Source organism: Mugil cephalus, chromosome 19, assembly GCF_022458985.1.
Source record: "Mugil cephalus isolate CIBA_MC_2020 chromosome 19, CIBA_Mcephalus_1.1, whole genome shotgun sequence".
Lineage (NCBI taxonomy): Eukaryota > Metazoa > Chordata > Actinopteri > Mugiliformes > Mugilidae > Mugil > Mugil cephalus.
In genome coordinates this window covers 79,433-95,526 of record NC_061788.1, presented here as the reverse complement: position 1 = coordinate 95,526, position 16,094 = coordinate 79,433, and the positions used below count along the sequence as shown (strand labels likewise).

Sequence of the window (16,094 nt, the reverse complement as noted above, 5' to 3'; positions counted from 1 at the left end):
GGCAAAACAGAGGAATGACACTTAACAGGAAAGCAAGGAAGAACTACACATAATAAAATAGGAAACTCAAAACAGGTTCATGGGAAGACATTAAACACAGAACAGTGACAGTTATTAGAAATGTTACTCTTAACATCAAAGTAGCCTGTGATAAATCAGAAAAAAGCAAAAACCATAAAAATCCCTAGACTGAAATACTAGTATTTCAGTCTGGGGATTTTCATGGTTAATGGAAGAAATTAGTGTGTACAAGGCCAATGTATTCAGTGTGTTTCCCTTTTGGGGACAAACCACCCAAATAGAACTCAGCTGATGATCCAGTGAAGACACTCTAAACAAACTGATTTCATGAAGCAGAGATTTTATTCAAGATTCACAGAAAACTGCTTCAACCAGGAGACGATTGAATGTGAACAACAGAATATAGTGAATTAAAAAAAATAACCATATAAAATGATCCAAATGTTTCCACTCAGCCTGAGACATCTGAAATATTCCATCTGGTCATTCCTTTTAGATTAAGGCAAGGCACTACAGTTGAATAGGGTACAATTTTTAATTAATAGATATCACCATGAAACTTCTCCAGTTGATCACTGACATAAATACAATATTTTTTGAATGACAAGTTTTCTGAGAATTCATATTGAAATATGCAAATAAGGAGATATCTACTTAAATATGAGGTAATTTTCATACATTTTCAGGACAGAAATCTAAATAATATAGTTAATAATATAGTTTCATTTTGTTAACATATTAGATTTCCAGGTATTTACAAAGGGAATTTTGGATATCTCTTTTTATCTTTACATTAATCACAAAATACTGGCAACAAGTCCAAATAAATCAATTTTTGCCATGTTTTTGGAATGTTATATAAATCAGGCTCTTAATGATGAATTTTCTTTAACTCTTTTTAATAATTTTAGCTGTAATTTTGTTCTTAGAGAAGACTTCACTGCATTTTAAATGTCTCTTGCAGATAAACACTGACCAGCAGAATATCCACACATGATGCTTTTGAATGAATCACGTTGTCAGAAATCGACACCAACCAATGAGAGTGCGAGTTTAGCTTAGATCGGCCTTTCTTCTTTCACGATTGGTTGCCCATACAAAGGATATGACCATAGTAGGGCCGGTAGGAGAAAAAGACATTCAAAATGATACCTTATATGCCGGGGTAGAGACAAGGATCACAGTGCTACTCATCAGCTTAGAAAGTTGACTGTTGACTGTGCATTTAGGAATAAATTAGAGGCGCAACATGTACAAAGTGAAGTGGAATGAATACCTAATGTGCATTTTGACTGCTTTTTTTTAAAAAACAAACAAAAAAAATAGAAGAATAGAGAGAAAGAATAGAAGAAATTTTAATGAAGTAAAATAGCAAAAAATCTCAAAACTGATCAAAGGGTGAAAAAAATGTATGTTTGTCTGCCATCTCTCACCTTAAGATTTATATTTTTAACAAATTAACTAAACAATTCCATTGGTCTCCTTTTCCCATCATGTTGTGGAGGAGGGATTTGCTCTCTGCTTCGATCACAAAGGGTCACTTAGGTTTTAAAATGTCATAAATTAATGATACAAGCCTTGTCACCATTGTCTATGAGCTGTTAATGTGGAGCTGTTGTGTCCATTTCATAGGCATCTGAACAAATTAAAATAATAACAAAATACACTTCCATGTTCTATTTAGACCTGCGGCAAAGACTATGTCGACTCCATAATGTAACATAAAATTATCCAAATGTTTCCACTAATTTATTTGAAATATTCCAACTAGTCATTCCAACATGAAGACATGAAGAATCCAAGGTATGAATCAAATCAAAGAACATCAGATTTCAGGACTGTTCTCTTCAAAAACACTCAAGTGTGAAAGTTGGATGGAGCTCCAGCTCAGCAGAAGATTTCTCCACTGTGTCTGAGTTCAGTGTGAGTAACATCCTCTGTACAAACTGATTAGAATGACAACAACAAGCCAGGAATAGGAGACACAATCATATCACACTGATACAACATTTTCCTCATGGAATACTTTTACTGCTGATACATGAACTACATTTTACTGACAACTGATAACACTACTAATATGTTGGTGTTGGTACTTTGACTGAAGTCAATGATCTGAATACTTCCTCCACCATGTTTCTGATAGGAAATATCAACTGGATATTACACTGAACACAATCACAACCAAACAGCTGATTCATGTTTAAAGATCAGATCAGCTAAAAGATCACAATCATGATGATCATCTACAGTACTAAGTCATCTAACTTATTTTCCAGATCCTGTTTAGTCTTCATGTATTTCAGTGCTGCTCTGGTTCCTTCATCCTCTGTGTTTTTCATCTCCTCCAGTTTCTGGACCTTCTCTCTGTCTCCTCCCTCCTTCATCTTCTCAATCAGAAAGTCCAAGTGGACATAAGTAGACACTGAATCAACATTCAAGGCGATCTGCTCCAGCTTGACAACATGTTGGTAGGCCGCATCCAGGAGCTGGGACTTCTCTGATCTCAGTTGGTTCATTTCTTTCTCAAGATTTTCCAAAAGGCTCAACTTATTCTCATGCTTTGATTTATTCTTCTCATACTTCTGTTTTATTTCTTCTTCAGTTTTCTGAACTTTCCTCGTCTTGGTCACATATTTCCACTTTTCTTTCACATGATCTGTTACAGGACACTTGTTGGTACAAACAGTACAGTGACCTTTATACATGACCTCACATTGTTCAGGTTTCCTGGCCATTGTGCATCCAGGATAGTGACAGTTCTCCTCACAGACAGTACAACAGACAGCTCCTTTATGAAACATCAACCCCCACATCCCACCACCAATACGTTGTTTTTCTTTGTGGACCTCATCAACTTCTACAGTGAACTTTTTATTCTTCTTCATCTCTTCTTTGTGTTTCTTCAGTTTTTCTTCGATCTGGTTGATCTCATTCTGTTTCATTTCAGTCAGTTTGATTCTCTCTTCCAGGTTTGGGATGCAGGCTGTCAGTCTGATACGTTCATTCAGAACATCCACAGTTTTCATCAGTTTCTGTGGAGCAGTTTTTTCCAGAAAAGTAGTGAACGCTCTCATTCCTCTCACTGATATTTTATCAGCACTTTGGAGGTTTTCTTCTTCTTCTTCCTCTGTTCTGTCTTCACTCTGACAGTTATTAAACAAGAAGTGAACAGGTTGATTCATCTCATTTGTTGCACATTTAATTTTTGCATCTTCAAGAGCTTGAACAACATTTTTAGGTTTTCTTCCATCTGAGTGTGTCATCAGAGTGATGATTTTCTTCTCCAGGTCTTCTCCAAACAGAGACATGACTGAATTAAAGATGTATGACAGTCGGTCATTCAGTCGATTATCACTGGCCTTCATCACCAGACCCACTGCATTAATTTCATGAATTCCATCCTCTGATCTAAACAAGTCAAATAATCTTTGACTGATGATGAGATCACGTTCAATCCCTCTGGTGTCTCCATATCCAGGAGTATCGATGATGGTCAGAGAGTAGGGCAGAGTTTTATCTTCAAAACCAAAGATCTCGTATACGATCACATCTGATGTCTGACTTTCTGCTTGACTTCTTTCCTCCTCCTCTATGATCTGAAACCAGACTTCATCCTCAAACTTCACTCCCATGGTGTAGTTGACCAGAGAGTTGATCAGAGTAGATTTTCCTGCTCCTGATTCTCCAACCAGTAAGATGGTTCTATTGGTCTTGTTCAGATTTCTTACTCCAACAGTCATTTTAATCAGAGTTCCAAACTCTTTTTTCTTTGGCTTCAGCTGGTAGATAGAAGGAGATCCTGAAGAGATCTGAATACTTCTGGAGATGATGTCTTCATAGTTTGAGGAGATTTTAGAGTTCCTGTTGAAAAAGTGTTACACGTTATAATTTAACAGATTATTTATATTTCAATTCAAGTAAATTAGATTTGACAGCAAATGAAGGTATCGTTATTGTTGAATCAAAAAAGATTTTTCAGATGACCTACTTTCAGTGAGTTTGAATAAGCTGAGTTTTTCTTCTATAATTACAATTTGAATTCAGGTGTTGCTTTTTGAAAACAACACACAGACATAAATATATATGAGCAAGGGAATCAGGGTCAGAGACGGGATAGTAAGGCTACGTCATCAAGACCAAAAAACCTGGGTCGAGTCGTTCACATCGAGCGGGTTTTTCGCTCGATGTGAAAGGGGCTAGAGAGTGTCAACAACCCGGCAATCAACCTGGGATCTCAACCCTGCTCGATGTGAATTGGAATGCTGCGTCGACCCGGGTTTTTCTCTCCGACACCGATATATCTGCCTGTTACATTCTGACTGGAAGCCTGACAGACTGGATCATTGTAGAAGCTTCAGCTCAAAAACAAGTTTTGATCTTCTTCCATAAAGACTGATCTCTGAAGGGCAGAGATTATTATTGTTCCTTTTTTTTAATCAAATAAATCAAATATGCTGTAACACGATTGTTAATGGAAGTGCATAGGTGGATGGCGACTGTGATCTCCCACACTTTAGCTATCATGCCAGCGTTCTGCATCTGAGGAAAAGAGGGGATTTGGTGGCAGATATCATGCTCCGTGCAGGACACAGTGATTTATTCTAATATCAGCAGCCTTTAGAAAGAGCGGGGGTTTGACCGGTCCATTCTTCAGGTCATCAACAAACTGCAACTTTATCTGCAATGTAAAATGACGTACAAGGGAGGAAAAAACAGGCAGCAGCTCACACAGCGGGAGGTCCGACCCAGGACCTCTGGTGATTGAAAGCGGTATTAGAGACGTGGATTTCATAAGAGATTAAAGATCATGACTCAGTAAGCTGGACACCTGGAATCTCCAAGGCTGGCTACCAAGACGAAGAGAAGGACCTTCTCAAAGTCCACTAGACCAGGGGTTCACAACCTTTTGCACACTGCCCCCCCCCAATGGTGGTTCAATGCAGTTGGCCACAAGGAACAGGATGTAAATGGGAATAACATCGGTGGATTATTAACCTGTTGGAGCTGGATTACTGATAATACTGACTGTTTGACTCCAGAGTGAAGGGAAGAAATATTTCCTGAAGGTTTGATCAGTTGTGGTTCTGCTTGGATGTGTGGTGACTGAGATAAGGACGTTTTATATTTTTTAAGGTCACATTCCCTCTGTTATTTATGTCAGATCTCCGTTAAACAGTGGTGTGGTGTAGGATGAGAGGAGCCCGTTGTTAATGAAGGAGACTCTGGTGATGAAGTTTATTCAGTTAATACCGATGTTTACATCAGATCGCTGCTCTGTGCACTGACTGATCATCACCGGTCGAAGCAGGACGCTTGTCCTGTTTGCTTGGTCGGATATATAGTAGGCTATTTTCGTTGACACCTGCCAGGCTGTGCACACAGCTTCTTGTTGAGGTAGGCTGGAAACTGGTCTATAGTCCAACTGCTTAGGACTCTGCCACCCCCTCCCCCCACTGTGTTAACCACTGTGTAAGGGCAGCTGAGAAGCCCTGCTGTTTTGACTCTGCTGCTTTCTGGTCTAGCCTGGCACACCGGCGGCACTGTCCGGTCCTGCGGTTTCAGCGGCTGGTCACTATTCAGGCCGCATGTCCGGCTCTGTATGCCACCATATACTAGTCAGTGGCATAGATTAGTGTGCACGTCATGGTTAACAGGGTCTTGTTCTGACTCTTTTATCATTTTATCCCCTGTTTGAATGGACTGTGGGGGTCGAATTTCAGATGTTTGTTTTCTGTTATATTCATTTATTGTATAACTGGGTTATTTTTTTGTGTTTGCTTGTTTGTTTGTTAGTCTGGGTATAATTTATTTATTTTCTTTTGAGTCATTGTCTTGGGTCAAATTTAGTTTGGATGTGTTAATTTAGCTTACCTGAACTGTTAGTGGTGTTTTTTACCTTTTTTTCCACTTAGTTGTTTAGTTTTCCAATTCATAGGCTAGGAATCTGTGTATCATTCGTACTTTGTTTAAAAGATGAAAAACAAAATAATCCGTAAATGTTTCATTTTTTGATTTTTGATTTACAATTGAAAATACAAACACCAAAAATTATCTGGTTTTTCATATCTCAACTTTAGAATCAGATCAAAAATATGAAATATAAAAATGGGGGTACAGGACTGAATTTGATTTTAATATTTAATTGGTCATGACCTGGAGCGAAAAACAGGATTTTATTGGCTCTGCTTGACGCGGTTTTATTTGAATAGGAATGCCGCGTTGACCCGGGTTTTTCGCTCTTATGGTGATATATCTGTTACATTCTGATTTTGTAACTCGATGACGGCCTCACAGACTGTATCACTGTAGAAGCTTCAGCTCAAAAACAGTGCAAAGTTGTGGTCTGCTCCCATAAAGACAGATCTCTGAAAGACAGATATTTTTGTTCATTTTTTTTCTTTTCTCTTTCCAATCAAATAAATCAAATGTGTTGTTTCGCGATCATTAATGGAAGCGCATTGGTGTATTATCCCTACATCATGTTCGGGAAATTGCACCATAACAGTCTAGGTATTTGTAGGTTTGGATATTGACTTAATAGACATGCGACCACATTTTCTTGTCACTCATTCGCTTGGTGAAGACAGGATCTCAGCTTGGTGGTAAATTGGATCAGATGGCAGACCTGGTAGGCCCAAATGAATCGTGACGGTCTGCTGGGAACGCCTGGTGGAAGAACCTGTCAAGATGGTCAAGTTGCGGCCGCAAAATAGCTGGTGCTGGTCGCGGGAATAAACCATGAACCCGCTGGTGGACACCAGAAGTGAGGGGAGTCGTCAGGCTGGAGAAGGAGGTCATACAAGGCATGGTTGTTCTGTGGGTCTCTGGAAGCAGCTGATGAGCACCGGATGGCTACCAGAAGTGTACTGTGGCCAGGGCATTTGCTATGGCAACAATTCGGGTGTGGGAGTAGTTTGGTGAGGCTAAAGAGGAAGATCATTAGTCAGCTCTGAAAATATTCTGGTGAACAGAGGGGCGGGAGGCGGCAACTCGCTCACACTGTTTTTGTCGGGGAAAGGGAGCTGCTGACATTAACTAGGGCTATTGCTGGGTAGTGGAAGAAATGTCTTTATAAACTTTGAGCCCCAGATCAAGGAGGAACAATGCAGTTTTTGTCCAAGACATCGAACCATGGACTAGCTCTTTACAGTCGCTAGGCTGCTGGAGGGGCTGCCCTTACTGGTCCACATATGTTGTGTGGATTTTGGAGAAGGGACTGGGAGAGAATAGGGTTGGTGGCCCTTTGCTAAGGGCCATTCATTCCCCCTTATTCAAGTGTTGTTTTTATTTTGTAGCAGAGCAAAATGACCGGAGTCAAGTTTCTTGTATGTGTTCACATACCTGATACCAATAAAGCTGATTCTGATTCTGAATCTGAGCCATTACTACATTATGATCGGCACCAGTAAGGCTCATAATTATATACAAAAATGGTATTACATTATGTGCTCATGATTTTATTACATTCTGAGCTATTATTACATTGTGAGGTGCTACTGGTCTATCTCAGAACTGCACAGTCAATTAATGGCCTCCTTATTTATTGACTCTGATGACTGTGTCATTCTTGTTCTTTTAGATTTCAATTCAATTCAAGCAATTCATATATCCCAGATGGACAATTTAAAAAGGCACAGAGAGCAAAATACACAAGACAGATGGCAAAAAACAAAAGCATTGCTTTGTCAGTGTGTTTTTACGTCATTTCTTAAATCCCATCTCTTCTCCTTTCAGCCTTTGACCCTGTGTAAGATGTTGATTTCATCTTTTATTGTTTTTATTGTACGGCTGTCTTTTTTCTCAAGCTTTGTTTTTTATTTGTCTTTTATTTATTCCTTCTGTACAGTACTTTGGTTCATTTACGTCTAAAGTACTTTAAAAATAAAGTTGGATAGGATATATAATATTTACTTGTGTTAATGTTACAGTACTTACTGTGCTGCCATGGTAATGCCTGATAATGGAGGCTGTGAGGATCAAATACGTGATGGCATCTGGATAACACAAACAAAAAAAAAACAAACATTGAAGCTTCTTTTATGACACAATGACAAAAACAGAACATTACAGAATGAAACTCATTCACCAAAATTTCGTTCACATTCAAGATGGATTCTACGTGCATGATTTTCTACAAACAATGAAGACTATATCAGCACGCGTGTTCAGAAGTCTACTGGCTGCAGCTGAAACACTATTCAGAAGTATTTCAGAAGGTCTTCATTCTTTGTTTAAGTTTAGGATTTATAAACAACTTGGGTGTCTTTCACACCTGACCAAGAGGACTTGGTTCGATTAGGCGATTTTTTTTTTTTTCATTTATCATTTGGTTCAGTTCTGCATTCATACTACAATTTCTGCCGTACACCAAACTTTTTGAGCTTATCACGGGGTTAAAAGGGGTGCTCATTGGTTGGACGATGTAGGAGGGGGAATACCTCCCTTCCTCCTAACCTGGAAAAGTAAACCATTGGTGGAAAGAAAGTTGACAGTCAGCAGTACTGAATACAGATGGCAAACATGGAGCAGCAGATGAAGTTAGCTGTTTTGGGGATTGTGTTTTTTATTTATCAAATGCAAGTGGCTCCACAAACCATGCAGTATGACCACCGTGTAAGGCAGCAAGGTGTGTCTGTGTGTGTGTGTGTGTGTGTGTGTGTGTGTGTGTGTGTGTGTGTGTGTGTGTGTGTGTGCACACGCGCGTATGCATGCGTGCGTGTGTGAGTGGGGGAGGGCGGGGAGGGTGTGTGTGTGTGTGACAGTGTGTGTAACTGTAACCACAAAGTTACCCATGTAGTGTGCGTGTGTTGTTGTAAGTTAGCACAGTTAGCCTACATTTAGCACAGTTAGCCTGTGTGTGAGGGATTAATGCGCGTGTTTGTGTATCCTACTCTTCCTGTGTGTATTTGTAACTGTAATAACATAAAGGTACTTGTGTGTTTGTGTGTGCATGTGTGTGGCCTGTGTGTAAGTCTGCAATTACAAAGTTACCTGTGTAGTGTGTGTGTGTGTTGGTGTGTGTTGTTGTAACATAAATGTGTGGCACACAGGGATCAGCTGTATTAACAGCAGAGACAGCTGATTAATGAACTGGTCTCAGCTGTGGCCCAGGCCTGAGGGTCAGGGGTTGCCGTGGCAACTCATAGTGGTCGTCAATGACGCGCGGAGCCGGGACACAGAAAAGAGCTAGATTTCCCCGCTTTTTCACTGTTCTCACATTTGGGCTGTGACAAAACGGTAGCTACTATCAGAAAAACAAGCAGACCGTGGGCGTTGTGAGACCTTCCTGAAGACTTTGATATGTTTTTTATCTTCCTGGAGTAAATATTTTATTAAATATTTTATCCAAAATATTATTTTGGGCACACTCGCGAGTTAAAGACCTGCAGTTAGCACACATAACTCACATTTAGCACAGTTAGCTTACAGTTAGCACAGTTAGCCTGTGTGTGAGAGAGTAATGCACGTTTTTGTGCGCATGTTTGTACATCCTACTACTCTTCCTGAGTGTAACAGTAACTGTAATAACATAAAGTTTCCTGTGTGTTTGTGTGTGCATGTGTGTACGTGTGTTTATTTGTGTGGTGGTGCTGCATTCTCCTGTCTGACACCACTGTCAGAGGGTCCAGCTTCACTCCCACAACGTCACTTCTGTTCATGTCCGCTACCCTCAGCCTGCTACCCCAGCATGCAACAGCATAGAAGATGGCACTGGCCCCCACAGACTCATAGAACATCCTGAGCATAGTCCTGCAGATGTTAGAAGACTCTGGCCCTTCCTGTACAGGGCGTCTGTGTTCTTCCCCCAGTCCAGTCTATTATCAATGTGAACCCCCAGATACTTAAAATCCTCCACTATGTCCACATTGACCCCCTGGATGGAAACAGGGGTCACCGGCACCTTGGTCCTCCTCAGGTCCACCAACAGTTCCTTTATCTTTACCACATTGAGCTGTAGATGGTTCTCCTCACACCATGTGACAACGTTGTCCACAACAGCCCTGTGCTCCACCTCATCACCCTCTGATGCATCCAACCACAGCAGAGTCATCAGAAAACTTCTGGAGATGACAGGTCTCTGTGCAGTGGTTGAAGTCTGTGGTGTAGAGGGTGAAGAGAAAGGGAGAGAGGACAGTCCGCTGGGGGCCCCCAGTGTTGCCGACCAGCATGTCTGACACACAGCATAACAGGCGCACATACTGCGGTCTGCCAGTGAGGTAGTCAACAACCCACGACACCAGGGTCGGCTCTTCTCACCCAGAAGAGCCGGACGGATGGTGTTGAAAGCACAGGAGAAGTCAACCCAGACCCCATCAGGGCCTGCAACCTTGCCAGAGTGAAGTTTCCCCAGCTGTCTTCTAACATCGCCGGCAGTGATGATCACAGTAGATGGGGGTGGAGGTGAGAGACTGTCCTCCCCTGGAAGATGAGAGGCTGTAAGGAGGGTGAGGGGAAGAGAGTGTAAAAGGTGTCGTGGACAAAACAATAGAGGTATTGGTGGAGGGGTTGATGGTGGTGTTCATAGGGGGTGGAGGGGCAGTGGTGTCAAACCTGTTAAAGAACAGATTGAGTTCGTTGGCCCATTCCACACTGCTTTCCATTCCTCTATTGCCCGCTGCCCTGAGACCGGTGATCTTCTTCATCCCACTCTCTGTTGTTGTTGTGCTGGAGCTTCCATTCCAGCTTCTTCCTGTATTCCTCCTTGGCCTCTCTGATCTTATTTTTCAAGCGTCTCCGTATGTCTCTCACCTCCTCCTTGTTGCCAGCCCTGAAAGCTCTCTTCTTCTTGTTCAGGATGTCTTTGATGTCCTTTGTCACCCACAGCTTGTTTGGGTAACAGTGGACCGTCTCTGCTGGAACAATGGTGTCAACACAGAAGTTGAGATAGTCCGTGATGCACTCTGTGAGCCTGTCCATGTCCTCTCTGTTCGGCTCACAGAGTGGCTGCCAGTCCGTGACCTCGAAACATCCCGGAAGAGCCTCCCAAGCCTCCTCCAACCAACTCCTCACTGTCCTTGTGGTCACAGGCTGGATCTTTACCAAGGGTGCATAAGCGAGGCTGAGGTGTACCAGGTTGTGATCTGACCTGCCCAGTGGGGGGAGGGGAGAGGAGCTGTATGCATTCTTAACATTAGCATACATCAGGTCCAGTGTCCTGTCCTCTCTGGTGGAACAGTTCACATACTGAGTAAAGCTGGGTAGTGTTTTGTCCATGGTGACGTGGTTGAAGTCACCCGAGATAGCAATGAATGCCCTCGGGTGCTGGGTCTGTAGCCGGGCTATGGCGGAGTGGATGCCGTCACACGCCGACGCTGGGTTTGCAGAGGGAGGAACGTACACAGTCACCATCACAACATGAGAAAACTCCTGTGGCAGATGATATGGACGGAGACCAACAGAAAACAGTTCAATGTCCGGGATGCAGATTTGCTTTTTGATGGTAATATGACTAGGATTTCACCACTTGTTGTTCACTAGAACGGCTAGTCACCCTCCTTACCGCTCCCGGTGCAATCCCCGATACTCCGTCTGACTCCTGGCTAACGCTGTTAACTCGTCCATCTTGTTGGCCAGGGATCTTATGTTTCCCATCGTGACCGCGGGGAGACTCGGTCTATACCTCCTCTTATCCATTAGTTTCTGTTGTCTTTTCCTAGTTTCTCCCCTCCACTGATTTTTCTTTCACATGCGTCCTCGGTGAGTTCTTCTCCAGACCTCCTCAGGTATATCAGGCGATCTGGAAGCCATGCCGGCCGGCTTCAAAGCAGTCAGCTGATCCCTCGTGTAAACAAAGCGGCCCTGTGTCTATTGATTTTAAGTATTTATCCAACTTTGAAAGCAGTACACCCCCAACTTGCTATATTAACATTAGATCACTACGAATACAAAAACTTAAATAACTCTTGATAGTAACATCTTTTGACTCTCTTGTTAAGTCTCTGAAAGAAGAAATACTATCTCTGAAACTGGCCTCAATAACACCTTGGCCTTCCTGTCCTTCACAATCTGTACCTCCACCTTGCGGACCTTATTGTCACTGCATGGCAAAGCCTTTACAACCAGTCAAATTGGCCATTCATTCCTGTAGTCTTGGCTGTCTTTCAGTAAGACCACATCCCCTTCTTTCACATTTGGCTAATCCTTTGTTCACTTCCTGTGGTTCTGAAGAGTAGACAGACACTCCGCTATCCATCTCTTCCAAGAAGTCTCAGCGAGAGACTGAACTTGCTTCCTTTTCCTGCTGAAATAGCACTCATCGTTTGGCTAAGGAGTATTGCTGGGGTGAGAACTGCCAGCATCTCAGGGTCAGTGGATACGGACACAAGGGGTCTTGCATTGCTAATCGTTATTACCTCTGCCATTAGATCTCATGTGTGAAGCAAATTGGTCCTTTCTGAAGCAACATTGCGTCACAAAAACTGGCACAAAGTCCACAATTAAAAAAAGAAATCTACCTCCTCTAATTTTTTTCTCATGGGTGGCCCTAATACTCTTCCATTAAAAAAACAAAAAACAAAAAAACAAAAACAAAAGCAGACCAATCTTTAGAAGATTGATTTAATAGAAGAATTAAATAAATTGCAAAAGCAATTGGACAAGCAATTTGAAAAAAATACTTCCTGTTTCTTCAATATTGAAAAACAAAGACAAACAAAAAAGAAAATTAGTAATATACTTATGAATAATATATGCACTGACAACCAAGAACAAGTCAATGAGGAAAATCTAAATTTCTATGACAAGTGACTATATATGGAGGATGTCACAATTGGAGGGATTTTAAAAGGAAAGTCACTAGGAATTGATGGATTAACAGGGGGATTTTTATATTCATTTTTGGAATGATAAGTATTGTTATATAATGCCTTTGTGGAATGTATTTCATCTAATCATCTGTCCCCTACCATGAAAAGAGGTGTCATCATCTTGATCCCAAATTCCAATAAAGATAAACAGCTGCTAGATTGGAGGCCAATAAACTTACTATATATTGACTACAAGTTGTTGTACATTCCAATAGATTAGATATGAGCTTATCAAAATAAGTTGATGAGAGCCAATCAGCCTTTGTGAAGGGTAGAATCATACATATTCATACTTGACTGATTCTGGACTGACTTGATTATAGAGAATTTACTGCAACAGTTATGTGTTGTTCTTAAATTTCTTCAAGACCTTTGTTACAACTGGACACCCATTTTTGTTGAAAATGCTACATTTCTTGGGCTTTGGGAGTAAATTACTTGATCAGTAACACTGTCTTTCTGAACCCAGGAATGACTCTTAGTGTGGAAATACCTCAAGCACCTCTCTACCTGACTCCATCTACCTGGGTGGAAAATCCCAAACCACTATCACCAGCTTGTCCCTTCCTAAATGGGCGGAGCCCAGAGTATTTAAAATCCAGCCAGTTAATTAGCAGACAGACAAACCAGCTCAAAACAATAAATTATTTAAATGGAACCACATGCATGTGCTCCTCTGTTCTAATTAACAACCCACTGAGTTATGGAGTCCCTACACCAGGTTGTTTAAATCCTTAAATATTATTTACCTGGATTCATGGTCTTAGATGGAAATTGACAGGGATGCCCCATTTCCCCAAAGCTTTTTATACTGGCAACACAACTGTTGACATAACTTCATCACCAACCAGCTCCATAGGGTTAAAGTCTAAAGACTGGGCCATGGAGACATGATCCACTCCATGTTTTCAAGCTTTCCATCTCGTTTTTATCTTGAGGTGGTTCTGGTAGAGCTTGGACTAGAGCTTTGGGTCATTATCTTGCTGTAGGATGAAGCCCTGACCAACTGTACCAGCCAGCATGTCCATGTGGGGCCCACGAGGGTTAAATATGGGCTATGTGGGCACTGAGTGGGCATGGGATGGAACTGGGTAAATTCTGAAGGTCCCATGTGGTTTGAGGTACATGTGCCCCACATGTGAAACCCTTGTGGGCTGGCTCTATGAGCCCCATAAGAGATGTTAGTGGGCTAAGTGGGCTTAGGCATAAAAAGGGCAAATGTTAAGTTGGGCCCCATTTACGGTCCAGTCTGATCCCCCTTCGTGCCCATGTAGGCAAAGATATGAGGCCTACATGGGGCCTGTGCAACTCAGCAAGTTGGGCCCCCGCTGAATGTTGGTAACTGTATTATGGAATTGAAGAAATCATAGGTTCAAGACCATACTATTTTTGGCAGAACCACTCTTTGTAAAGCTGAAGATATTTGATTTATCCCTGCCACTCCCTATATACTTCCTCAAGGAACATAAAGCAACACCTTTATTTTCAAGTTCTTGTGAAGGAATAAGAGAGAGAAAAAATACATGTTAAGCTGTTCTCAAAGGGAATATAAAAACTTATGTAAACTGTTTCTGTTGCCCTTGATTCACTTGATACTGGTGGAAATTTATTTGTAGATTTTCGAAATCTAATAAGTTCCATGATTATGACAGAAGGATTATTTGGAAAGGATCTAATGTCATTACTTTAAATTGGACAAAGCCTATTCCAAATTTATGAAATGGCCTGTTTGACCTGAAGCTAAAGAAGGACACTTAAAACCATCAGCAAGATTTAACATGTGACAGAATTGCTCAAAAACAGATTAAGTTTGGAGGTGGATCAGTGTTCCTTTTTTAGGAACAAAATGAAATGACTGCCACCACAGATGGTGATAGCCAGTGGTTGACCTCTCACCTAAGTTCTCATCTTATATTTCTCCTGGCATGAGGGGCTGGTCAGAATGGTTCTGGCTCTGAATGCATGAACAGCTGTTACCATTTCTCCTGGTCAATAGACCTTATTTCACTACAAGTCTTCTGTGTCATTTCCACCAACCTCATATTTCCACAGCAAATTGAACAGGATCTCAGCAGAACAAGGAATGGTAAGTGGAAAGCTTTATTACTGCGTTTGACAAAGTTTCTGTGAAAGTAGAGCAGAGCACTTGCTCTGAACAGTTGCAGTGTAAACGTGAGGAAGCTGCTGATGCCATAAACAGAGAGAAGTCTGGATATCTGGAGGCTAGGTTTCGACCACTCGTAAGAGGTGGGCGGACTCAACTGGTTGAAGCAGTGTGTGAGTATTTCACTTCAAGCTATATGTGAGCTGACACTACAGAGAACTCATGATGGATTTGAAGCAAGAATTCACACCTACCCAAATGAAGCAGACCATCCACGGAAACAAACTCTGGTCCGTATAAAGTGGATCAAACAGCTCTGGTGTGAAAGTGACCTGAGTCTCTCACATCTAAATTGGAAATCACATAGAATAAATTAAATAGTTTAACAACTCATAAAAAAGCTCTGCATAATAGTAGAACAGCATATCATTCACTGTTAATAGAAGAAAACAAGAACAATCCCAGGTCTCTTTTCAGCTCTGTAGTAATGACTTCATCAGCTTCTTTACTCTAAAATTGTAGGAATTAGAGAAAAGACTCAAGGCTTCCTTCCTCCAGCTGAAGCGACCTCTCTGAACTTAATTCAGTAATTACAGTGCTCAGGGCAGTAATCTAGAGGCAACGACAAACCACTCACTGCCTTGAGTTTTAACATCGAAAGATTGTTCAGTTTCCACTAAAAAAAACTTTTTTTTTTAAATTTAGCATTTTAGAAACATATATAAAAGACTGAACTCTGTTTTCCCTCTAACTCCAACATTTGAACTGGTCTTACCTGTTGTCAGGAAGCTCTGTGATGCTGAGCCAAGAAGAACAGAGAGGAGTGAGAGCTCAGAGGTTTTTATCTTCCATCAGAGGGAGGAACAGACGCTGTGGTCACATGACTTCAGAGAAGCTTTAACTAGAACCCTCCAATGATCAGATGAAGACATTAATAATGAGAACTGAACCAAAGGATGAGTCCCTAGTGAGTCAAAGGAACGAAACAACCTGAAACAAATGTTTTTATTTTTATTTTACATTTGAATCAACAGCTCACATTCATTTTAGTAACAGTGTGTGAAAGCATGTGGCCCAGTATCAGGTTTCAGTCAAATAAATGAATCATAAAACCATCATGTCCTGGTCTTATGATTCCTTCAATCATTAATTCTTACTAA

General features: G+C 41.3%; 1 protein-coding gene across 1 annotated transcript; it reads right to left on the bottom strand.

Moving 5' to 3' along the window:
* Positions 1 to 344: 344 nt before the first annotated feature.
* Positions 345 to 15,749, bottom strand: LOC124996273. The gene is made up of 4 exons (XM_047569108.1): positions 15,710 to 15,749; positions 15,189 to 15,281; positions 7,960 to 8,018; positions 345 to 3,885 (listed from the first exon to the last, which is right to left on the bottom strand). Exons 3-4 carry the CDS (start codon positions 7,968 to 7,970, stop codon positions 2,268 to 2,270), a joined length of 1,629 nt encoding a protein of 542 aa, XP_047425064.1. The 5' UTR covers positions 7,971 to 8,018; positions 15,189 to 15,281; positions 15,710 to 15,749; the 3' UTR covers positions 345 to 2,267.
* Positions 15,750 to 16,094: the final 345 nt, after the last annotated feature.